Here is a 26,880-nt window from a genome sequence, read left to right on the forward strand (position 1 = left end):
AAGGATGGATGACATTTCGAATCTTCTGCAAGAGGTTGTAGATAATCAAGTCTGGTAAGAGTGACGTAAAAGCCACACGAATTTGCATGAATTCTGGTCGATGTTCAGGCTGTGGCATTGCCAGAAATAAGACACACATTAGAATCAGAACCACGTATGGGAGTGGCAACAAATCGGAATTTAAATGACCAAATTACATGCGATTTTTTTTTTGTTTACACTGCTATGAGAAAACAGGGGAAAATGGATTCAGGCCACTCTTCTCTGCAGTGTGAAGCCCACGTGATTGTGTGCACCGTTCCTCCAGCACGGCAGCCTCCCGGTGGTATTTGAACAGGGATACAAAAACACTCACAACTTTCTCATAAATGGTCAAACATGTCTTCAACTTTTGTTATGAGGCCTCGATATTACAAACTACCAAGCCATACATGTATTTTACATTCCACTGTCTATTCCTTTGAGAAAGAGTACCAGTTCATTGATGGGAATAAACCAATTAAAAGGCAGGGTCAAAGTTATCACCACTGCTGCCGCAGAGCTGCGGTTATCAAATAATTTTCCAATAGATCGACAGAAATAAGATTTAGCTGTGACTTGTACTGCATCTCTTTTGTCTGAGGCTGCCCTTGGGAACAGAGTGGGAAAGGATTGGAGGATGGAGAGGAAAAGAGGGAGAGGGGAAGAGAAGGGGAGATTATCGCAGGCATGGCAGCCTGTGTGAGAGGCTTAGCCTGGCTAGGCAGGGAGGTGGAACCCTGCGAATTCTAATGAACTGGCAAGACTCCCCCCAAACCATCTCCATCTCCACGGTGTGAGGACGACAGGCGGGAAGAAGGAGGTGATTAGGGAGGCACATCCCCTCCATGGCCAGACCAAACAGAGCAGGTCATTTTCACTGTGATAATTATGGTCATAACTAGGCATGAGGGATTGATAATGGGCCTGCTTGTTCCTCATGTGCTGCGAAGGCAGCCACCGAAGCTTGTCATGGGGAAAAGCATGATGATGTGTGTGTGTATGGTTTTTTTTTCTTCTTCCTTCTTTTCCAAGTGGGGTGACTCCGGTTAGAGTTGCAATGGCTTTTGAAAAGGGCAGCAGGGGAGCTTGGCCTTTGAGGGAGAAGTTAACGAATGAACTTCATTATTGAGGAGCATACCAGGGAGACCCCCCGGAGTGTGTGATGTATTACCTTGCGTCAAAACTACACACTCCCCCAACCTCACCAACACAGCCCAACATCAACTCTGGGGGAGGTAGGCGTGTAAACTAAAATAGTTAACCTCCTGGCTTAAGGATAGAAAAAAAAAGAGCAAAACAGCGGTGTAAACAGTATCGGTCTGTGATATTCTTACATGGATTTGCCTCCCCTTAACCAAAATTCTACTCTGAAGTCTTGTTTATTTAAGTCGGCGCAGTATTTTGTCCCCATTTACACCTAATAGATTTACCTTTATTCCTCTCTTGAAGCTTTTAAGGGAGTAATGAGGCGACGCCTTTTCCTGTGACTGCTCAGTGTGGAAACCCTTAAATGAAAACTGTTTTAGCTTAAACGAACACATATTTAATGTCCTCTCTGCGACTTCAGGTGATGCAGGGGGCTCGTCGGAGCTCCCCCGAACAACTCGGTGCAGGCGACGCTCATTTATTAGAAAGGAGCGCCGCTCAACCATGAAAGTAACTTTTCCTAAGTTTGTGGGCGCTTTATGAAGCCAAGTGACCCACCAGAGGGACTTTGTGTGTTTTCCTCAAGATTGAGAGAGATCTTCAGGCTACGCCCGAGGTGCACCACTTAGCCTTCCCCCCTTTCCCGGTGCCCAACTGGACTTTTCTCCGTGGCGGACGGGACGGAGGAGCTCTTTTAGCGAACGCACCCTCAACACTTTTACTCTTGACTTATGAGAATGCCAGGGGTGCAGCGGAGTGATTCATCACTGGGTGTGCTCCTCCTGCACCCTTACCCATTAGTAATGTGGTCCGCTGAGGAGGAGTCCTGTCATCCGTCTGTACCTGGACCCTCTGAACAAGGTAGGTCAACAGGAGGCAGGAGCGGCTGGCCCACTTTTAGTCTTTCACAGCACCTTTAAGTTTCCACTCGCTCTGCCATAGCCGAGCCTGACAGACATGCTCAGGCCAGCCTCGTCGACTCGGTAATTGTGGGTAGGGCACATGCTGCCTCATTCAGCACAGTAAGAGGTTTGCAGAGGATATCTGTTGTGTCAGTAATTCTCTTCCTCCCGACGACTTGAGAAAGTATGCTGGCTGGAATATAGCAGGAGATATAACGTAGGTGGAAATAAAAATCTTTATCAGATGCTCGCAGAGAAGGAAATGGCCGGAAAGTGTAGATGAAGGAAGAGAAAAGAAAAGAAAAAGTAACAACAAGTGATGAGTCAGAGTTGGGATAAAAAGTTTCCGGATCTTTCGATCAAAAACCACCATGGGGAATTTCATTGTAAGGCCGCCTTGCCTTCTGTACTGCAGGCTCGTTGTGGTGTTATGAGTAAGAAACACGTGATCTTCTGCTCTTCCATGAAATACAGAGCCATTTTAAGTCAGCATAAGCCTTTGACCTTAACACTGAAGGTAATGCACATTTAAACACCTACCTCAGTATTCATGTTTGTCATTTTACTTGTGAAGATTAGGTGTAAAAAGGCTATTTGAAACCAAAACACAGGATTAAGGGATAATGCTGCTCTGTGTCTTGTGAGTCGACCTTGATTCTGTAATCCAGCACAATGCTGGAGAACAGCATATTTCTCTCTTCTCTACATTCAATACTCTCACATACTCTCTGTGGAACAGCTCACTCTGATGTAATGGCAAAAAAGCATAATGGCACCATGCTGAAAGAGAAAGTAATCTGAATTAGGAGGCCCTTCATTGTGATATCTGGGTAATAGAATTTGAAATAGCATTACAAGATTTTCACAAAGCAAACTAGAAGTGAGAGCGCCATCATATTTTCTCCCAAGTAAAACAAGGCGATGCAAAATAGGAGATGAGATATAAAGTATAAAGTATAAAGTATATATATATATATATATATATATATATATATATATGCAGCACAGTGGTGCAGTAGTTAGCGCGGTCGCCTCACAGCAAGAAGGTCCTGGGTTCGAGCCCCGGGGTAGTCCAACCTTGGGGGTCGTCCTCTGTGTGGAGTTTGCATGTTCTCCCCGTGTCTGCGTGGGTTTCCTCCGGGGGCTATGGTTTCCTCCCACAGTCCAAAGACGTGTAAGTCAGGTGAACTGGCCACACTAAATTGTCCCTGGGAATGAATGGGTGTGTGTGTGTGTGTGTGTGTGTGTGTGTGTGTGTGTGTGTGTGTGTGTCGGCCCTGTACGTGGCCTGGCGGTCTGTCCAGGGTGTCTCCCTGCCTGCCGCCCAATGACTGCTGGGATAGACTCCAGCATCCCCGCGACCCTGAGAGCAGGATAAGCGGTTCAGATAATGGATGGATGGAATTATATATATATATTAGGGCTGGGACTTAAACGCGTTAATTCTATAATTAATTATTGGAAAAATAACGGCGTTAAAAAAAATTAACGCATTTTATCGCATTTTATTTTTACACTCCAGTAAACATGGAACGCTTCTCAGTGCACTCGTTTCTGGCATACGGATTATACCGATGCACCGAGTGACGTCAGTCAAGCGGAAGGCGGAGTAGGTCAGGCTAACAAGTTAGTATGCTAACAACAGATGTGATGGACGACAAGGACAACACCGCGTTGCTTAGCTCTGTGGATGGGAAATTTACGTTTAAAAAACGGTCGGATGGAAGCCTAGATAAGAGCACGCATTCCACCGCAGTTATTCAAGCCTCCGGTACCACCTAAATGCGAAACACGTTGCAGCTAGTACGAACACCGGAGCTGACGCTAACGCTAGTGCTCCTAGTACAACAAAGCAGAGTCGCCAACCGACTCTCAACCAGATGACGGGTTTCAAAGCCAAGATGAGTAAGTCCATGTCTGATAAATTAACAAACTCACTGGCGAAATGGATTGCTGTGGACTGTAGACCACTTTCAGTGGTAGAAGATCAGGGCTTACAAAAAGTACTGTGTTTACAAAGCAAACTTGTTTTGAACAAAATAAACAGGATTTTGTTGTTCAAACTTATGTATGTGTCTATTCATTGATTTAGTCATCTACCAAGACCTGTTTGAATTAAAAATGTTGCTTCTGGTGTCAAATATTGATATGCGATTAAAATGTGATTAATTACGATTAATTAATTACAAAGCCCACAATTAATTCGATTAATTTTTTTAATCAAGTCCCACCACTAATATATATATATATATATATATACACACATATATATACACACACACACAACCACACACACACACACACAGATGCAGGAAAAAAGTTTTAATACATAGCAGTACAAGCCTGTTTTGCGTGTCACACACTCATCAGTTGCTAATGTGATTCAACAAAGACCACACAGTTAAGAACACACACTTTGTTGAATCACAAACAGGCTTGTACTGCTATGTATTAAAACTTTTTTTCCTGCATCGGTATTGACATTCCGCTCCTCATTAGTTCAGCACTTCTATCAACACCATTGACGGTTTCGTGAAAAAAAAAGCTATACACACACACACACACACATATATATAAATAATCCAGTGAGTCAAGTCTTTATGAGACAGTACAAGCCTGTTTCATGCCATAAGCAATCATCAGCTGTCAAAGCTACACAGTAAAGAACCTACCATTTACTGCATCAGCATGCACATCACGTGCCCAATGTCCAATAGGGAAGGGAGAGGTGCGACATTCAAAAATTCAAAAACACGTGATCGCTAACGGTCCAACGTGGAGGTGTATTTGCCTATTGGCATGATCTATTTATAATTACAAAATAGGTACTTATATCTATGTCTGTACCTGCTGGCCAATTCATTCCTGTTAATTCGGTGTGGACATTTCTGGTTTGCAAATGATAAAATATTTTTCAGACATAGATTGCACATTTTACTACTGGTTGGATATGCTTTGTTTCTTGAGGGGATTTTCCTTATTTGTTGAGCACTTCCCCTACCGTTGAGTGTTTCTTTTCATAAAGTTATATATGTACGGTGTATTTATATGTGATTTAAAGTACGAGGTGCCAAGCCATGCCGTTGCGAGATGGAGAGGAAAAGCAAACACTGGTGAAATCATCTGAATTACTCTGTCGTGCACTTTAATGACCGTGATGAGAAATGAACTTGATCTTTAAAGTGAACCAACCTGCAGTCAGCCACAGCGTCATTAAGGACTGCGCCACTTAATCAGAGGGGACACCAATTTAGCAAAGCGCTAACTATGCAGGAGGGCCCCGCCGTGGCACCAAACACATTATAAAGCATCATGTCGCCTGACACGCCACAAGGTAGTGTATGTACTCCGCTCCTCTCTTCTCCCAGTCTGCCTTATTTTCCTGACTCCATTTCTCCTTGCCTATTTTTTTTTCCCTTTCCCCCCTCAACGGCTGCAGACGCAGTAGAATGAAAACCTGCCTTTGATGTCTGGGATCCTATAATGCTGAGGCGCAGAAATCCGCATGCCTGTTATCTGGAGAATCTTAATGATAACGGCTAACTTCACAACGGGTTAACCGCTTTCTTCTGTTCACACGCTGCACATCCAGAGAAACACAAATGAATAGCAATGGGTGGGGTGGGGTGGGGTGGAGTGGAGTGGGGGGAACAGCATTTCTCTAATAAAGCAAATTCAACAAACTGTGCGCAATGTGTTCAGCACAAATGTCAATGTAGAGTATCACTGAAAGCTTCTTTTTTTTTGTGAGCACTTCTGTTTTCTTCTCGGTAAAAGCAGCCCTCTTTTTTCCTCTCTCTCTTCCGCAGTCTTTACTGAGCAGAAGGAATGTTATCTATCTCATTTCACATTCATCTCTTTCACCTTCTATCAGATACACGTTGGTGTCTAGTGCACAAGCAATATTGTTTCTCTCCTTGGCTTTTATTTATTTATTTATTTTGTCCCAACCTAACATCGGCGATTACGAGCACTGTGATGATCACCTTGGAAGTACACTCTGGAAATACTCCCAAAGAATGTTGTTACGGTGAACATCTTACTCATTGCGTAGTTTATACAACAACATTCAGTCTAAATAACTCAGGAATTAAATTATATATGTTAATTACAAACCCCAATTATTCAAAGACGATATGATCTGCGTCCGCATTTCCATAGCCATTATAATTTCAAAGCCAATAGTCGAGAACTTCGTACAACAGGATAGCAGATTTTCCCTGTCTTGTTTTTGTGTGGTGCTTTGCTTAATTATGTAAGTGGGAAGTGAAGACAGTAGGTCTCAGATACATTTTTGGTCTGGGCAGAGAAGCTTTGTGCAGGAGAAGACAAGTCCGTGTGTTTGACTGCAATAGAAGAGCTTGATGATGGCACAAGGGCATTTAATTATGGCCCCCATCTTAAAGCTTTCCCGTCAGCATCATTCAGGATCATATCTGGAGGAGCTCCATGACCTCGTCTTCTGTCGCCCTCCATGAATCAAACCTTTCATTACGTGCTGACACTCTTGTCCTGTGCTGAATGTGCGTGCACCATGGGAAAGTGATGAGGTGCAGGGAACCTGACGAGTGACGGATAACCTGCTCGCGCGAAAGGCCGGTTGACTCGGCGCTGCGGCGAATGTGTGGGCAGCTCTTCCCCTTCCAGCCATGCCAAACGCCTCACCCAGCACACGCGGCTATCTCAGTGCAGCCCTCACTCCCCGGCCCCCCTCACCTGAGGCAGCCGGCGGAAGAGAAATCGCCCGCAGCAGATGGGGCCACTTACTTTGGCTGGCCCATCCGAGCATTGTGTCCTTGTCACATGTCACTTACTCTTGTTTTCTGTTCTGGCGACGCTTCGAGACAGGGCCTTTTCATTTTCGAGTAAGACACAAAGAGACGGGGTGAGGGGAGAGCCGACGAGGCCTCTCTTCGCTCGGCTATAAACATTCTGAAAGAGCCAGCACCAGGAGAAGCACCTGATTAAGAGCCCACAAAGGCCCCCCCCCACCACCTCCCACCAGTATCACCCCAAACCCCCAGCCCCTACAAAGAGCCGCTCGCCCACCCTACTGCTCCCCACACCACTCTGCTCCTTTTAGAATACCCCCCCCTCCCGGGAGGCGATAAAAACAAGCATTCCTACCTCAACAAACTTACACAAAGAAAGTGGATGTACAAAGGCCATTTGCAATTTTACAAAATGGCAGACATATAATGCTTTACTGAAAAATGAGGACCTGATAGAGAGAGAGAGAGAGGTGAGAGAAAAGAACGAGAAAGGAAGAAAAAGTACAGTGTGGGGGGGAAAATGGAGAAAAATCATGCTGGCCTGGTTTATGACAAATAGATAACGCTATTGATTTCCTTTTTACTGTGACTGTCCATCTCTCACTGTTGTGATTACACTGACCTATTTCAGAAAAAAGAAAAAAAATAACTGTCTATTATGGATTAAAGTGTCCAAAAAGAAAATATTATTTTTTCCCGGCACAAACAACTGAAGTAAAATGAAACATAATCTACAGTAAAGAGACATAATCTATAGTAAAGAGAAGAAAAAAAAAAGGAGGGGTGGGTTGTGAGTGTCAATTGAGTGTTCATTGTTGCTTTGGAAGAAGAGGGGGGAAAAAAATGTTCCAGTGCCACGCTGAGAATCAAATAATTCAAGTAATAGCGCCACAGAATAAGCCTCTGTGCTTGTTGGGCCTGCCATTATTGATTCCAGTTCCAGAAAAAAGAAGCAAGATCACAGCAAGAACTCCACAATGATGAAATTATTCCTAAACCGTTCTCAACGATAACACGTTATAATGCTAACTATGTAATCCTTGAATAACTTTAAAATGGCAAGAATAGAGCGTCGCTGATGGTTTAATGATCCGCGTGCTATGTGTATAATACGCTTTTTATAACATGCCACGGCGCGGATCAGTGTTGCACCGTGTGCCTTGTGTTTATCATTCCTCCGCGTCCGGGTATATTGCTGTGTGTGCTCATCCTTTTCCAGTGTGTCTGCGTTGTGCGTCTCACAAGACTATCCCTTTCTGTGTAGCTCAGGGGACTCTGGCTGGCTGATCTTCATTATCAGCCCTAGCTTAACAATGTACTGGATGCACTTCCCACATGAGTGCAACTAACAAATCCCCACAGAGCTGAATCAAGGCAACAATGTGATGAAACACCTTCAAACAGCCACCGAGCGTGGAACACTGAGCTATGCAGCGACGACTCGCGCTGCCCCGGGCGATTCCACAGGAGTACGCCTGTTGCCAAGCAAAATTAGACAGCAACTGGGACATATTATTCTCCTAAATTGGCGTTGTACAGCACTATTAAGGGCCATAAATCTCATGTTTGATTAGCTGTAAATACCTCAACTCGTAGAACCAATATATCCTCATGGTGCGGTTAAGAAACCCTGAGTGGAATCTGACACGCTGTACTGTACCATTTACAAGAGAGGCGAGACCCCTTACCTTACCACGTTGGACATATTGGTTAAAGCACCAATATTGGGGCCACCCCGGTGGCTCACCTGGTAGAGCACGTACCGCATAAGGCTGAGTCTTTACCGCAGCAGCCTGGGTTCGAATCCGGCCCGGGCCCTTTGCTGCATGTCATCCCCTCTCTCTCCCCTGCCTTTCCGGTCTCTTGCTCTCGCTCTCTCTCTCTATCTCTATCTCTATCTCTCTACTATCCCTATCCAATAAAGGCAGGAAATACCACAAAAAAAATTCTTGAAAAAAACCCCAAAAACATCAATGTTAGCATAGTTTCTGTACCAGATCACTATGATGGTTGTATTATACAGAAGATGATTTCACAGTTATATCTTTCATACTGACTGCGGAAACAACTACATTGCAACGCTTTTATAATTTTAGCATGTCGGCAGTTTCACAATCACACCTTTGGGTATATTTCCCCTGTATGTGTGCATTCTGAGGGAGTGCACTGACATTCAAATACTACCATATTCAAATCTTATATCGTTCACTCACAAACAGAGAGAGGCTGCAATGTCCATGTATCAAAACTCGATAACAAAGATGCAAGGGGCACAGCCATACAGCCATACATAAATATAATTGATTTGATTTGATACAGTATTTCTTCTTTTTTTCTCTCTCAGCACTTGGACTTTGTACAGCTAATCTACATAACTGAGAGGAGGAAAGGCCTCTTTTGTCTGCTCTCTGTGTTTGCCAGCTTCGTGTCTGCGCTACTGCCTCCATCTGGCCGGTCTACACTCAGACACAACACATCTTACAAACCCTTGAAAATATCAAGTTTGTTTAACTGATCTGTTAATTCACCCATTTATATGTGATCTCTCGCAGATCTAAGTGCAGAAAAGAGACCGTTGTTGTTATGGAAATCGAGGCTTTCACCTCACTGTGTATAATAGCCTATACAGTCAGCTGACAACCAGCACATTGTGTGTTTACAGCTGCAAGAAAATGAGAGAGAGAGAGAGAGAGAGAGAGAGAGAGAGAGAGAGAGAGAGAGAGAGAGAGAGAGAGAGAGAGAGAGAGAGAGAGAGAGAGAGGATTAGCCCTTGGTAATCGTGAGATCTGCTCTCTGAGTGAGAGGAAGAGCATCCTGGCTAGATAACCTGTATGTGTGTCCTCTGTGTGCTAGCTAGCTCTCCGCTATCTGACCTGCGAGATAGAGCCCCCGGGCTGCCGATGGCAGATTAGAGGTGAGACGTCTGATCTCGGTGTAATCAGCTGGTACATCTGATCCACCACTCCACCATCTCCCTCAACAGGTCCTGACAGAGACTCATCTCACTGCAACACCATCACCTGGCAAGGGCATGACAGCTATCTACTGTCCATGGTGATGATCCAAAATACACCAACTCATTTTTATACTCTTGAAATTTTCTTGTAAAATAAGTTAGGACTATCATATTTTCACATACATTTTCATTCTTTGTTTCTCAAAACAGGGTATATATATATATATATATATATATATATATATATATACACACACACATATATATATACATACTACATATACACATATATACTTTGGGGCTGAAACCTAGTTTAAGCAACCTGAGCAGTGGGAGTACTTCAGCAAGTCCCTTTTCTGTGAATGGCACAAAATAAAACACTGTCTATAAAGCTGTCAGGGGAAATTTTAAAGAAAGTCATACTTGACTTTTGCTGAGAATTACAGCTTTGTACTAAGAGTAAGAGCCAGAGAAGAACCACCTCTAATGCGGGGGGGGGGGGGTGCGAGAGAACGAGAGAGAGAGAGAGAGAGAGAGAGAGAGAGAGAGAGAGAGAGAGAGAGAGAGAGAGAGAGAGTTGGGGGGGGTGCGAGAGAGTGAGAGCTAGAGGGGGGTGGAGGGAGAGCCAGACTGCACCCATAGACAGTAAATCTGTCTGAGTAAGTCCCTATCATAGCCTGACTTGGAAAAGGACATCACAGCCATCAGCACAATGATATAACTATCCGTTTTCATTTATAACACTTCACCTTCTTATAGCTCCATGATTAATCCAGCCAGGTGGATTGAAGTGTGGAGTAAAGGAAATGGAGAGAGAAAAAAAGAGGAAAGGTAAGGAGGAAAGAAAAGGGAAGTTCTGACAAAGGAGAAAGGAGGTGTGATGGAGAGAAAAAACAGAGGAGAAGCAGAGAGGAAAGGAGAGGACAAGAGAGGAGAGGAGAGGAGAGGAGAGGAGAGGAGAGGAGAGAAGAGGAGAGAGGAGAGGAGAGGTGTCTGCCAGTGAACAGCTGCCTCTGTAATTTATATTGATGAGGGACTGGCATGGCAAGGAGCTTTCAGAGGTTTGATCACTCAAGCAGAGTGGGGAGTTAGGCGGAGACGTCCCCATCCCTGTGGCCTGGGTTCAACTTGAAGGACCTCCTGAACACACACACATACACACACACACACACACACACACACACACACACACACGCAAATACACACACAGAAACATGCACACACAACCACACACTGTGAGAGCCTATGATTGACAGACACAGTGGAAAACCCAGTCTTCACTACAAGGGCTGATGTAGATGTAGAGCCTAACTCGTACTGCACATGGTGGACTGATCTTGGTCATTATCACTTCGCTAGCCATAATCACCAGGCTCCCCTCATAAGCTCTTCCCCCCGCATGCTCACTGACCATTAACTGGCCCTTGAACCTCTCTTTGAACACACGCAACCTTGACGAGACTATAAAGCCACTTCCTGCCTGGGAAATCTACTACTTGTTAAGGGGCTGCACTTTGATTTTCTGACATGGACAAGATTTGAATATTTCTCATTGAAATGAGACAGTGTAGTCCAGTCCCTGCCCAGGGCTTTGAACCCGAGACTCCTAAATCATGCTCTTTGATTTTCAGCCTTCTTCCGGTGTGTGGAGGTGCCTAATGCCGCACTAATTAAGATAAGGGGGATGTGGATGGTAGGCCAGAGCAGTTCTGTTCTACCTTGAACGCCGAAAGGGGAGAAGGCACACACTCACGGACACATTCAGACTCACACAAAAATGTACTTCAAACAAAAACAGCAGCCCCCTCCAGACAAGCAAACAGCTTAACACACAATCATGCAGCTATTTTGACGTGGTCTGTTTGACTCAGGTTGGGGCTGTCTTGTGCGGATGATTATATCCTTTGCCTCGCTGAATGATGTAAGATACAGCTCAGACGGGTATTTTTTGTTTTTTTTACAGATCGAAATCCAGCCTCTTTGCTCTCACTATCTGAGGCACTCTGACCACTCTTACAGAAAAGCCCTCTGGCCTTCCCTCTCCACTAGTTTCATCAGAACGATCAGAGCAAAAGGATAGCCTTCAGGGCTAGTCTCTTCCATCCACACAGACAGGCAGGAACACACACACACCGTTTCGATTGCACTTCAGACGCTTCAAAATACAGTACAAACCTCTTGGAAATCATTGCTTTATACAGGTAAGGACTATGCATCAATTCTTCATGTTAAGATTGATATTGAAACGGCAGTGAAAGGGTGAAGGGGAGTCTACTTCACTCACTACTGCTGGAGTTTACACAGAGACCTTGTAGCTGGCAAGCGAGACATGTTTGCGCCGTGCATTTTTTTTTTTCTTCTTCTTCTGCATCTCTCAATTGCTCTGATGGGATCTGCGTTTCAGGAACAAACACTGCATAGTTAGCCCAGCCTCAAAGGTTACAAACCACCCCACACCACATCCGTGTTTCTCTGCTGCAAGGCCTTGCAGAGAACAAAGGGGAGCTTCAAAAGCACTGGCTGCCTTAACAGCTCATGATTATCAAGCAGTCTCAAGACTGCACATAATTTTTGTCCTCCTCTCCCATGTTACTATCGCGTTTTCTGTAGGACGGCGACAGACAAGTACCGTGGGGCTAAAACGGAGAGCAACGATCTTTTTTTCGAGATGTTCACGGATCACATAGCCTCGCTCACATCTGTACACCCCTTGAACATGTAGGGTGAAATAAGTCATTTGAAAATCGATTTGTTATAGACGGTTTCAAGTTGTGTCCTGAAAATTGCTAGGGAATAAAATAAGTATGATGTGAACAAAAACAGAGATTAATCTGAAGTTTTTGTACTTACAGGTATGTGTCTTCTTTGTTACTGAGATACCTGCAAAGGAACAAAAAGGAGAGTGCATAAGAAACATGAATGACGAGTCAGAAAAAAACAACAACAGCACTGAAATACTTAAACTAGCCCCTCATTTGGATGTCTTCATCTCTGTGATAGTTATAGTGAACGTTGTCGTAATGACAGGGATGAAGAGCCCGTGGCGAAACAGATGTCACCCTTCAAGGTTAAAGAGGTGACAGGCGCCGGGCAGAAGGTAGGCACGTGGGTGAGCGTTCCACCTATACAAACGCATTACGTCGCTAAACATCTTCAACACGGTGGCCAAAATGCCATCCTCTGCAGCCAGCTGATAAAAAAGCTCATACGAAAACAAACACTTGGAATGCTAATGTGTCGAGCGACCACGTCGACCTCTGCGGGCCTCGGCACATGACTCAGCCTACCCCCCCGCCCCAGGGCGACGACAGCACTTTGACCTTATTGTGAGTCAGACCTGCACTCGGGCTCAGGCTGAGGTGGAGTCGGACTATCTCTGCTCACCCCTCCCTCCCCGGCCCCTTCGGGTGTCAACTCATCGAATGAGCCAATCCGGTTCCGGGCTCCGGCTGCTTTTCCTTGTCTGCAACATTGGTCTAATGCCCCGGGAGGCTGACGCGGACGAGCGCACAGCCTGCCGTGGTCCCCGGCGGCCCCCCTGGATGCTCATGCTTTGCAGGGCGAGAGCACACTAATAGATCCCACTTGTCATGCGGAAGCAATGGCTAATTTTTCTACAGCTTGCATTTGGAACTCGGGGGACGGCAAGCTGACATGATTCAATAACTCTGTAAAAAAAGAAAAAAAGGCGTCTGGCCGGAGATAACAATGTTTCAGACCCGATTGAGGGAAAACAAGTCAAAGAGCAACGAGGGGGAAAACAAATAAGCCCTTTAGCTTCCTATACACGTGCATGCATACACATATGCACGCATACGTGCACACATAGTCATCTGATATCTACTGCATTGATCAGTAAGAGAGGAAACAGTAACCTAGGGGCCAGCAAGCTGTGATGGAGCTAAAATTGTTCCAGTGCTCCGGGCCAAAAGCATCTGTGTGCCCAACTGTTACATTATGCTAGGTATGGTTAACCAGTTTTAATCTTGGGCTTCAGTCAAATAACACAGAGAGGTGGTAAGAATTAGCCACAATCCCATCAAGGGAATCGTTGCATCAAGGTGCAGCGGTGCAGAAGCTGTTGATTGCATGTATTGAATGACAAACTGGCTATTTATTTTGACAGGCCCAACCAGAACCTTCCAAGGAACGGGTCTGGTTTTCACTAATGGAAACTTTACTGAGTAAACAGGAGACACTTGCCAAGCTGCTCATCAAACCTTTCAGATGCTACTGTACACACACCAGAAAGATGTTCTGGGATTATCTAATCAACGGCTGGTTACAGCTGGGAACAGAATTCGGAGAACTCGGGTAATTTTTCTCTTTTTCTTATTCATGTTTCATTTTATATAGACAAAGGCAGTTTTGTCCAGGCTAAGGGAAACAGAACGAAAATTAAATCTTTTTTTTCCCTTCAGATTATGGCATGTGTGTGTGTGTGTGTGTGACTGTGACAAAATAACGGCTTCACTCGTTGTGTTCTCCCCCGAGGAGCCAACAAATGGGCCTGTCTGACCTAAGGAGAGCGATCTTACAGATCTAAACAACCATGTGGCTGTGAAAATTGTTTATGACAGAGGAAGTGAGTGGAACACAAGGTCTGTGTGAGCGGTTATGTGCATATGTGTGTTTGTGCAGGTGTGTACTTCCATGCGTGTGTGGGGTGCTTTGAGCATGCCTGTATATGTATGCATAAATGTGTGCATGTGCCAGAGTTTGGCCACACAAACCACAAAGATGACATGCAGAAGCTGATTTACTGTCTCTGGCTCCCTCACTGATAATATGAACTGAAACATGCCGAACCTACGGGAAGATTATGGACTCACATATCACAATAAAACAATATTTTACCAAGTGGCAAAATACCCGAAACGGATAGAAAATTTAATATTCAGCAAGTGTGTATGTGAGGAGAGCGAGAGTGGGAGATAGATAATACAATATTGAGTAATTATGTAGTTTTTTTTCCTTTTCTGGTAAATGCATGCAAGCTTTGTTAGTGAAGCAACTGAAATGGAATTACATTTCACTGTGTTGAATAGAATATAAAGCCATACTATTTCACACTTTGAATATATTATAACCTTTTTTTAACATTCTCATATCTCATATCGTACACATATCAGTCTTCTGAAATCTATGGTACATTTTTACAGGGTTGCAATAATTCTCATATTAAGTTAAACTATTTAGTACTCACTCACCTTCCCTATATCTAGTCTAGCAGTGACTGTTTTAAGGTCCTCCCAACACACACCCTGTAAATTTGACACGGGGATGTGAAAACTAATCTAACATAAAAACATTTTGAGACGCCGTGAATGAGGACGCCAGGGGTGGATAGTGAGCCCACTTCCTCCTCTATGTGTCATTCAGGCCCCAGCGATGGCAGGTTGCAAGGAGAAAGGGGCCACGAAGCCAATCAGTGAGTCAGGCAGTGAGAGGGAAGAACTTCGCTCTGGGCGCTGACACTGGCGATGCCTGCCAGCTCATGTCTATTCCAATGGATGGCAGGTTCAGAGGTCAGCCTAGAGGTGAAGTTCTCCTTGGCTGACAGAAAAGCTGGTATAAACATTCTCTGAGCACGGGGATCCACTATTAAATCGTCTATGCATGTGATTACATGCGCTTGTGGGCCTCATGGTCTTTATTTGTTTGATTTACAATAGATTCAGTAGAGTCCGAAGAAGGCACATATTGTTCCCCTCTTTGGACCCGTTTCTGACCTCAAACTTTGTCACGATGGGGGGGGGGGGGGGGCTGTCATCACTGGGTCTTTGATCAGTCAGATGTTCCCTCACATCGGTAAACAATTCAGCAAATGCTCCGCAGTCTCTTCTCATGAGACTTCGCCCATGCTACGGAGGAAGAGAGTGGCACTGCGCAGACGGCTAGAGGTTAACCTCGACCACATCTACCTGCAGGGGGGCACACATCCTGTAAACATGCCACTTAGACAGAAAGGGAAGTGAAGCCAAGGTTTGGCAGTCCTGCAGCCTGCTGTGGAGCACCATGCCATCGCAGGTGACTCAAAGTGACAGTGCTGTAATGAAGTCTGAGGCGCGCGGCAGGCCGTACGTCATAATTCCGGGTTCCTTAAAGCCTGACAGGGAATGATTATCATGGATGGTTATTGTCACCCTGCCTCCCTGGGAGACGAGGCACGCTCTGGGGTTGTTGCACCGTGACATTCAAAGTTACAGTCTCCTTCATATAATGGAGCTGTCCTCTCAGCGCGCTAATGGGAGCGATCCATTTAACCTGTGCCAGAAACACACAGACAAGGAAGTTCCTAATGCGAGGCCTCTCCCGTGGGGACGTCACACTCTCCCCCTGGCTGCTCCCTTCCTGCTGCTTGATTCATTGACTGGCGCTCCTCACTTATCCTCATTCACTGTTCAGTCTGGGGAGACAGGAGGCCCGCTTGCAACAGCCGCCTCCGCACGCCGCCACTGCATGCCCGCTGCACACAAGGACACAGCCGGCAAAACAGACCCAGCTGCAGGAGGAACCGCTGAGGGGGCCACGTTGGGACAAGGGAGACATCCTTTAGAATTAGGGGGTCTTTATCGTAGCTAAATAAGCAATTCATTCCCTATAAATGCCTCGAAGAAAATAATTCAAATTAAAATGAAGTAATCACGATGGCAATATTTCAAACCTTTCCTTGTGGTACTTCAGTGTGGCGTGTTAGTGGCTACTCCTGAGGTTAACGGCGAACACTGATGAGGGGTGGTTGGCTTTGTCATCCTAGGAATGACATGTAGTTGCATAGCCCCTCTTTTTATGGCGTCTCACCTCGACCGCTAATGTGCTGGTTCTACATGCCTTGTTTGAAACTTACTCTGGGCATAATTTGTCCTTCGCTCGGGCATCAGAAAACTCAAAGAATATTGTGGCAATCAGCTATGTAAGAGTTAAGAGCTGCTTAAGTTTTGTGCCATAACATGGACAAGTTGTGGGTCTACAAAAGAGTCAAGAAATTAAACTAAAACTAATAATCTGAGATAGATGATGGATTAAAGATAATTAACTAATCTAAACCAGTAAAAAAACAAAAACAAAACTCTTGAGACGGCTGTGGCTCACAGACATTAGAACAACATTTACCACACTTTAAATCGCAAATTCAGCTAATTATTCTCAAAAATATGTTTGCAAAAAGGGGCTGACAGATATCAACATCCGGAAGCCATAAAATTTGCTAAAGCATAATGAGATGTCACTCGAATAGTCACACTCGTTCAAATAAAGCCATAAAACAAGCTGGTGGAGCCGTTTAAGGGAGCTTAGTGTCGGTCTAACTTCGGAAGTCTTTCCGATGGCCAAGTTTTATGTAATTTTAACAATCCTCCCTTTTGCAGTGACACACTTAGCCTTAGCTAATATACTGCTATAAACTATACATGCAAAAATTTAATGATTAAAAAAGCACAATGATTCTAATCAGCTGCCCCCTAATATACTAAAACACTTAATCCATGGAGAGGCCAACTCTCTTGGGAAGCTCAAGAGAAAAATGACTTCTCTGTCTCCAGGCGCTGTTATTTCTGGTCATTTCTAATTGGTTTTAACTAAAAGCAACCACTCAGAGACTCTACAGGTTACTCCAATGCATCGCTATGGAATTATCTGCAAATAGAAGATATACATCCAAATTAGATTTAGAGGACACCACAGTTGTCTTTCAGAGTGAGGAAAGGAGAAAGGAAGGGGAAAAAATAAAATAAAATAAAGCATGCATGCCTTAGTAAGAAAGACAGTTGTAATAACGTCGCAGTGGGGACGCAAGGTGTTATCCAGGGTGACACCCCCCCCCACCCCCATGACCAGAGGAGCCCGTGTTGTTGTCTGAGGTGCCATGTCAGATACACACCTCGCCCACTACATACTTTATGTCTGCTGGGCTCTAGCACAGCCCCCCCCCCACACCCCACACCCCAGCCCCCCAGTGCAGTTCTGCTTTGCTGGGCCTGTGAGTCTCCAGGTGAGTCCTCGGCGCTGTTTGGTGGCTCGTGAATTATACATTGCGGCAGAGGAATTGATGTGGCCCAGGAGGGCCGCCGGAACAGCAGGCATGGCTGGAAGGCAGATTGAAGACTCTGACGGAATTTTAATTGTACCACAGGGAACGTCGCGTTTAAAGGCTATTGTTATTGGTGAGACATCGTTGCACAGGTCCGCTTAGACGAGTGCTTAAAATAAATGACAAGCACCAAAAGTGTTTCTGTTTCCGCACAATCAGAGGCTCCAACACGGGGCAGCTGGCCCTCATGTCAGAGGATTATAGCTGATACTGATACTATTAATGTTATATCAATATTTACCTTTTGGCTCATCCCAACCCCCCCCCCTCTCTCTCTATATATATAAAGCACAGCACTGTGTTTATTTGCCGAGTACTCGGAGAACCAGTGAAAACAGAGATATTGCCGAAAAACTCGACATACAGAGCTTCATTCAGGATGCCCCAACACATTTCATTCAATATTTCAGTGCGCAACTTGGTACAGTGCTGCAGGTGAAAAGTCAAACGTGAAGATTTCTGCTGCTGTGATGTTCCTCTCTCTCTAATCCTGGCTCTAGCTGTGCTGTACAGTAATTCTCCTCTGAACGTGTGCTGGTCCCTGAGGATCTGATGGATACAGGAAGGCTCTGGGCGATGGTCAAAGTGAGGCCGGGGGCACAGGGAGGCCTCTGTGTACTCTCGGAGCGGGCTGTTCCCAGCCTAGTGGTAATATCCCAGTGATCTAGCCTCAACCGCACACGAAACCCAATAGCCTCCCGGTCCACACCATAAATAAAGACAAGCCATATCCAGCGGACCACCCTGGCTTACTTGAGTGTTACTGAGCTACAGTGAAACCTAGATGCTGCCGGCCACCAATGGATGTGTTCTGAGCCTTACATAGAACACAGAGTTAGGTAACAATTTTTTTTTATTGGATTTTTCTCCCCAATTGTACCCAGCCAATTACCCCCACTCTTCTGAGCAGTCCCAGCTGTTGCTCCCCCCCCCCCCCGCCGATCCAGGGAAGGCTGCAGACTACCATATGCCTCCTCCGATACATGTGGAGTCACCAGCCGCTTCTTTTCACCTGACAGTGAGGAATTTCGTGGGAGGATCACGTGGGAGGATCACGCTATTCCCCCAAGTTCCCCCTCCCACCTCAAACAGGCACCCCGACCGACCAGAGGAGGCGCTAATGCAGCGATCAGGACACATACCCACATCTGGCTTCCTACCCGCAGACACGGCCAATTGTGTCTGTAGGGACCCCCGACCAAGCCGGAGGTAACACGGGGATTCAAACCGTTGATTTCCGTGTTGGTAGGCAACGGAATAGACCGCTACACTACCCAGACACCCCCAACAACAAATATTTTGAATGGATACTCAATCAGAATGATGCATTTGTCTCCCTTTTCCTATAAGGCGCAATGCATATATCAAACATAAACCTTAATGATGATTTCTGTCTGTTTTATGGGTTCATGTTAACAAATTGCAACCAAGCACAGCCCGCATTGCCCCTTCGTACTTTGTGTTGCATTGCCTTGCACTGCATTACATTGCAGAGGTTATCTCTCACAGTACTATCTACAATGCTCAATAATAATGCAACAACAATAATGCTCCCTTAGGACAACACCTGCGAGTTTCTAATCACTTTACAATGAATTACCTAAGCCTCGAACAGTTTGAGCCCTGAGGGGAAATACAATTATCTTCATTTCCTGGGGCGTTCACTCGGTACGCACATTTTATACTGACGGGCTTTAAGAGATTTGGCCCCTTAGGCTAACCTACCCAGAATGTCTTAACTTATTATTATTAATGTCTCAACTTGCTCAAAGTGAGCTGCGTATTTCAGTGAAATAAACGTAATGAAGATCTTTGGTATAATTTTACAATATGTCTTTTTTGTTGTGCTCCACTGCTGCTCACAGTGTGCAAAACAAGTTTCATAAGGGCAAGCGTTTGATTTTGCCAAACATGGATGTCGCTATTACAGACATGCTTATCAAACCGGCCAATCCTGACACGGTGTGCATCTCATATCGCCTCTGAACTCACCTTCCAAACCGAGCGCCCCCCCCTCCTTGAAAAAGGATAATTTAATACAGGGCAGAAAACCAGACTAACAAAGCGGACCTGATGTGCGCTCTGATAGCCAGCGACAATTTGTTCAGAGAGTCTGGCCGGGTCTGTCAATAGACTGCACTCACAAGACTGCGTGTGTAATCACCTTGGGGGGAAGAGTAGAGCGTCGATGACAAACTAATGTCAGCTAATATAAACTCTATTATAGCTGACACAAAAATATAATGAAACAGTTTCACCACCATCACTCATTCAGTCTCAATTCTAATGGAATAAAGCACAGTACTGAGGACACTTGTCTAATGAACAGCCGTCTATGGGGAAGAATCACTTGGTGTGTGTGTGTAGGTAGCCGACGTCTCCCAACAGTGGACTCGTGGCTCTGCTGATAAGGACTTGGCTGTAATTGCTCTGAGGGGAGGGAACAGCAGCCCCATTAGGTCTGGTCTTAGCACTTGCCAATAAGCCAAACTGCCCCTCTGAAGCCTCCCATGTAATGAAAACTTCCTCCGAGATGAATTACACGTCTGTCAATCCTCTAATTAATATCAAGGACTTGTCTTTCTTGCTTATCCACAGAACCAGAAGGAGTCAGAGAGAGCGAGAGAGTCTGAAGATTTTTCAACACCGGAGGATGGAGAGGAAGGAAAATCAGAGGCAAACTAGCAGGCTTACAGCTACTGCGATTCACTGCAGTCATGGCCGGCACTTAGTGCAGCATCTATTTTTCATGTATTTCATAATTAAAACGTACGAGTCCTGTAAGCCCTCCATGCTCCACGCAGATCAAAGGTAGCCCTATTAGCAGGGAGTTCATCAGTGGAGCCACTTTTCCATTTCCAGGCAACAGCGCCACGCTTACAGCACAAATACCTCGTAATTACACACATGTGTGATAACAGGACAGCCAGGAAGCTGGACTATGATTAATAGAACACAGATCACAGCCCCCCCCCCCCTCTGTTTTTCAAAGCTAACACAACAGAGGACCTTACACATGAGGATAAGCCATATGTGGCGGATAAAGAGTTTGATGAAAGGCTGAATACATATTTCACAGAGTGACTCTTGCAGTGCAGGTGGAGTGTGCCTCAGTCTGCTGCCTTCTCCCACCTCACCGCGTTCTCTATGTAAATGTGATCGGAGGATAACACAGGATAAGGCGATGCAAAGCAGAGTCAAGATGCCTCTCTTCTGGATAGAGGGAGAAACAAACTGGCGGTATTTGACATGGTTGTAATGAAATGAGTAAGCTGTGTCGCCTTGTTTATTTGTCCCACTTGACTCCTGGGCGACTCAACCCTGAGGGCACCGTGTCTGGATGCTCGGCCCACGAGACATGGTTTCCACTGTGTCATAACTACTTTGCTGACAACTGTAGGAATCCAACATATCTGTTCTCCATTGCTTTTTTTTTTGTTCCAATTGTATCCGGCCAATTACCCTTCTCTTCCGAGCCGTCCCAGTCGCTGCTCCACCCCTTCTGCCGATCCGGGGAGGGCTGCAGACTACCACATGCCTCCACCAATACATGTGGAGTCGCCAGCCACTCCTTTTCGCCTGACAGTGAGGAGTTTCACTGGGGGAACGTAGCGCATGAGAGGATCATGCTACCCCCCCCCCCCAGTTCGCCTTCCCCCTGAACAGGCGCCCCGGCTGACCAGAGGAGGCGCTAATGCAGCGACCAAGACACATACCCACATCCGGCTTCCCACCCGCAGACACAGCTAATTGTGTCTGTAGGGATGCCCGACCAAGCGGGAGGTAACACGGGGATTCGAACCGGCGATCCCCATGTTGGTAGGCAATGGAATAGACCGCTATGCTACCCGGATGCCCTCTGTTCTCCATTTCAATGTTAATCACAAAGAACTACAGCTGAAGAGCTTCTGAGTACGTAGAGTTTTGTCTAATCTTTTCCGATTACGGGGGGACTGCAGAGGACTTCACGGCCACCTCGTTAGCAGAAGAAATTCCAACAGTAAAACACTCCACGACCACATTAAAAGGTTAAACATACACACACTTGTATCTAAATATCCTGCCTGTATTACGACAAAGCTTCCTGCTGCCATCGGGGTTATTCTTATAACATTGCATAACCATGTCAGAGGAAAACATGGCAGGGAGGTCATATGAAAGAGACACTATAATTAGTCATAGCATTTGTTCATTCATAGGCATGACAGCGTAGCTGTTTATGCTTTCTCAATGAAAGCACTCCACTCTGGAGCCAAGTTAACAGTAGGGCACAAACAGAACTTCCTCTGGGCTTGCAAGGTCACTTACAGTTCATACTACCATAGCCCTCTGCTAACAACCAGACAAGGTAACAGGAAGGACTGCTGGCTTATTGAATAGGAAGACGACAACACTAACATGCAATCCCACAGTTACACAATGAAAACAGCATTTGTTCAGGAGACAGGGCACATTAACACATCCCATAACCAAGAGCGGTTATTGAGGGGACAGGCAAATGGCAGGGATTCAGCACCTTACATGAAGGTGATTTTTTTTCTTCAGTTTTGATATACTTTATTAATCCCAGTGGGGAAATTCCTCTCTGCATTTAACCAATCCTAGCTGTGTAGCTAGGAGCAGTGGGCAGCCGCCGTGCAGCACCCGGAGACCAACTCCAGTTCGTCTTGCCGTGCCTCGGTCAGGGGCACAGACAGGAGTATTAACCCTAACATGCATGTCTTTCTGATGGTGGCAGAAACCAGAGCACCCGGAGAAAACCCACCGCAGACACGGGGAGAACGTGCAAACCCCACACAGAGGACGACCTGGGATGACCCCTCAAGGTTGGACAACCCCAGGGTTCAAACCCAGGACCATGTCCCATAAACTTCAGCAAAGCCAGACGATAATAGCAGCTCTAGCTTGTAACCCTCCCAGAAGTGTCTGACAAAACTATCTAGACCTCTGGTTTATGAAATAACCATGACTTTTTTTTTTTATCTCTATTTTACAATCTTTCATATGGTACACCTGTCCATCTACCCCAGGCATGTATGTAAGTAATCTGCTAACATCTATTTCAGCATCTCTGATATATTCTCCGCACCATTGCACTTTATCAACTCTTATTTCGCCTGTATATGTCAATCTTCTTTAACCATTCTTTGGTAGAACGACTTGTGTGCTTAGGGTCGTTGTCTTGCTGCATGACCCACGTTCTCTTGAGATTCAGTTCACGGACAGATGTCCTGACATTTTCCTTAAGAATTTGCTGGTATAATTCAGAATTCATTGTTCCATCAATGATGTCAAGCCATCCTGGCCCAGATGCAGCAAAACAGGCCCAAACCATGATACTACCACCCCCATGTTTGACAGATGGGATAAGGTTCTTATGCTGGAATAAAGTGTTTTCATTTCTCCAAACATAACGCTTCTCATTTAAACCAAAAAGTTATATTTTGGTCTCATCCGTCCACAAAGCATTTTTCCATGTGATCTTTAGCAAAATACAGACGGGCAGCAGTGTTCCTTTTGGAGAGCAGTGGCTTTCTCCTTGCAACCCTGCCATGCACACCATTGTTGTTCAGTGTTCTCCTGATGGTGGACTTATGAACATTAACATTAGCCAATGTGAGAGAGGCCTTTAGCTGTTTAGAAGTTAGCCTGGGTTCCTTTGTGACCTGGCCGACTATTACACGCCTTGCTCTTGGAGTGATCTTTTATGGTCGACCACTCCTGGGGAGCGTAACAATGGTCTTGAATTTCCTCCATTTTTACATAATCTGTCTGACTGTGGATTGGTGGAGTCCATACTCTTCAGAGATGGTTTTGTTACCTTTTCCAGCCTGATGAGCATCAACAACGCTTTTTCTGAAGTCCTCAGAAATCTCCTTTGCTCTTGCCATGATACACGTCCACCAACATGTGTTGTGAAGATCACATTTTGATAGACCCCTGTTCTTTAAATAAAACAGGGTGCCCACTCACACCTGATTGTCATCCCATTGATTGAAAACATCCATCCACCCATCCATTATCTGTGCCGCTTATCCTGCTCTCATGCTCCAGCATCCCGTGATCCTGATTGAAAACACCTGACTCTAATTTCACCTTCAAATTAACTGCTAATCCTAAAGGTTCACATACTTTTGCCACTCACAGATAAGTAATACTGGATTATTTTCCTCAATAAATAAATGACCAAGTATAATATTTTTTGTCTCATTTGTTTAATTGGGTTCTCTTTTTCTATTTTTAGGACTTGTGTGAAAATCTGATGATGTTTTAGGCCATATTTATGCAGAAATATAGAAAATTTTAAAGGGTTCAAAACTTTCAAGCACCACTGTATCTGAAGATTGTTGTGTTGTTATTCTATGTTAAGCACACTGAGAGAGCCACGAAACCGGAGTCAAATTCCATGTATGTGCAAACCCACATGGCCAATAAACATGATTCTGATTCTGATGGTATTCTATGTTGCGAGGGGTGGCCGTGTTGTATAAACAACCAGACACACTGTATGTACAGTATAAAGGATATACACACAGATGGACCTATGCATCACAGACATCTCTTACATATGCACAGGCAAAACACTCACTGTGAATGCACTCAAGGCCACCCTAAAGACATGACTGGCCCGGGGTAAAATCCGGGCCATGTCTATAGCTTCAGCCATACGTTTTCAGTAATATAAAAACTAGCAGCCATGGCCAGCAGTAATAATTAATAGCATAGTCTATAAGCATTCCATTAGGTGCAAGCAGCTGTCATAAACATCTTAATTAATTTACAAAGCAAGCAACTAGGGAATTATGGCGACGTAGAAATCTGCTTTCCTCTGCTGCTCCATAGCACTGGAACAGATCGGGCTTTTAAATTTTTAAACATGCCTTTCATGTTCTCTAGAGCACTAAAAAGCCTTTGAACAGTCAGCTTGTTAGGAGATGCACCTAGCAGCCCAGTACCTAGGGGTCGTCCCGCTATTCTTTTCATACGGTGACAAGAGCTTCTGGGTTCTCTTTGCTGCTCTGGCTTGACTCAAGAAGTCTCTCTGTTCCTGTATACGGTATCTGCCTTCCTTCAAGACTTCTTTAGCACTGTGTCGTAACGGTTGTTTTTCCCCGATTTCCCGTCTCCTTTCTCCTTACGAGGGCTCTCTTTGCAGCGCTCGCTCAGTCTTGCTCTCTCTCTCCTCCTCTCTTGTCTATCTATCTATAATTTCCGAAGCAACAATCGCACTAGAAGTGTCACATCTGTATTTTTTTGTTTTGCACCGAACGCCTTCATCAGATGACAGTGAGCCAAGTGAGAAATTAGAAAGCAAATGACACGTACTTTGATTAATCTGAGCAGTTTTCAGTGAGCTATTGTCAATCCTCAGACTTAAACAGCGCAAAAAGTGTGTAACGATTCTTTAGAAGAATTACACAGTGATTTCAGACCCAAAACAACAGCTGCTTCTTCCGGCCTTATGTAAGAGAGCATTCTCCTGAGGCTGTGGTGCTGTCATGGGACATAGGCAAGAGAGGTAGGATGCTTCTCCTGTACAATACTGTACTGCACAGTATTATAATATACTGTACTGTACTGTAGTGTATTGTGGGTAATTTGGACTGCACAGGGCCAAGCAGAGGTGTCAAGGTGGCATGGTAAAAACCTTTTTTCCTCACCTGCTCTCACTTGGACAGAGACGGATTAGACTGGCTGGTCCATTATATCAGAGAGGCTTAAGAGCATTGCCACTCTCAGAGCCAGGATATCTGCAGCCTCTGACACTAAGCAGGGCTGACCAGTCATTTTGGTGAGGGGTGGGGGGTATCAGCTGTCCAGCCAGGATCAGGGTGTCTGCAAGACAGTCTAGCCTGGGATCAAATTCTCTGACCCCTGCCATTTCCACATTTTACCAAGTGCAGCTCATCACTGAGAATAAAACATACTGGGTGTTTTGGGGGTTTTTTTTGTTGCTGTTTAATGAAATGAGCAAATGTTTCTTCATCTCATCAATATATATTTACATACTGCAATTAGGAAACAATTCAACTAGTATGTATAACATGCTATATGCCATTTCTCAAGAGTACATTTAATTTGAAATGTGGCCATTACTCTCTGATGAGGCATAGCCAAGCATCTCCTATCCCTTCTTGTTTCGCTTCACCATCTCTAACCTGTCTCTTCCTCCCCATCACTCACCGTTTCAGCCCATGCCATATTTGCTTAACCCAGCCGGTGTGACAGAACTCAATGCTGAAGCACTCCCAAGGCAGATGATCAAAGTCAGCAGTCAATTCACATTACAATGCATTGATTTGATGTTTCCTAACTTCCCAGGCCCTTCTCTAATGCTGCCAAGGACCTTGAGGATATTTCACAGAATACCTCTTCCATTTCTCTCTCTCTCTCTCTCTCTCTCTCCTTTTGTATGTGCGTGTGCATGCGTGTGAAGTTCCTGTAGGCATAAATGATGTTGATGAGGAAGCATTACTCTGCTTGTGTATGCATACTAATTGTTATTTGAGTGCACTCCCTCTGTTTTAAACAAAGATCATAAGCATACTTTTTTTTTTACAGAGGCCTCTCAATGTAATATGCTGCTATTACTCACGCAAGGGTTTCTGCTTCAAAACCACCATCATTTCGCCATGTAATTACAGCCCTCCGTTCAGCTGCCGTTTCAAATATCGGCAGTGATGTTTTAGAGTAAATCACCCCGTTGTTCTCATATACCACACTTTGTTTGATCCTCATCATTTATTCATTTGCAATTCTTTATTGAGTTGGCTTTAGTGACTGCCATTTCTCTCCGAGGGGGTGTTAGAGCACTTCCATGTTTTATTCAATTATGGAAACCTAATACGGCAGAAAGGTGTTTCGCGTAGCTCGCTCATAACCATGCATTATTTCACACATATTTACTCTGTTGCTGCATCGCCCATTGCCACAGTGAGAAATGGAATAGCAGCATAAACACACCGATGCTCTTTTTACTGGCCTTGACCC

At 45.0% G+C, this 26,880-nt stretch overlaps 1 protein-coding gene across 1 annotated transcript in view; it reads right to left on the minus strand.

The window, feature by feature from the left end:
* roraa (RAR-related orphan receptor A, paralog a) overlaps positions 1-26,880 on the minus strand; it is a 209,360-nt gene that overhangs the window by 56,775 nt on the left and 125,705 nt on the right. The window contains exon 2 of the mRNA XM_056281467.1: positions 12,648-12,677. Within this exon, the coding sequence (XP_056137442.1) occupies positions 12,648-12,677 (30 nt within the window). The remainder of the gene's footprint in view (positions 1-12,647; positions 12,678-26,880) is intronic.

Source organism: Lampris incognitus, chromosome 6 (assembly GCF_029633865.1).
Source record: "Lampris incognitus isolate fLamInc1 chromosome 6, fLamInc1.hap2, whole genome shotgun sequence".
NCBI lineage: Eukaryota > Metazoa > Chordata > Actinopteri > Lampriformes > Lampridae > Lampris > Lampris incognitus.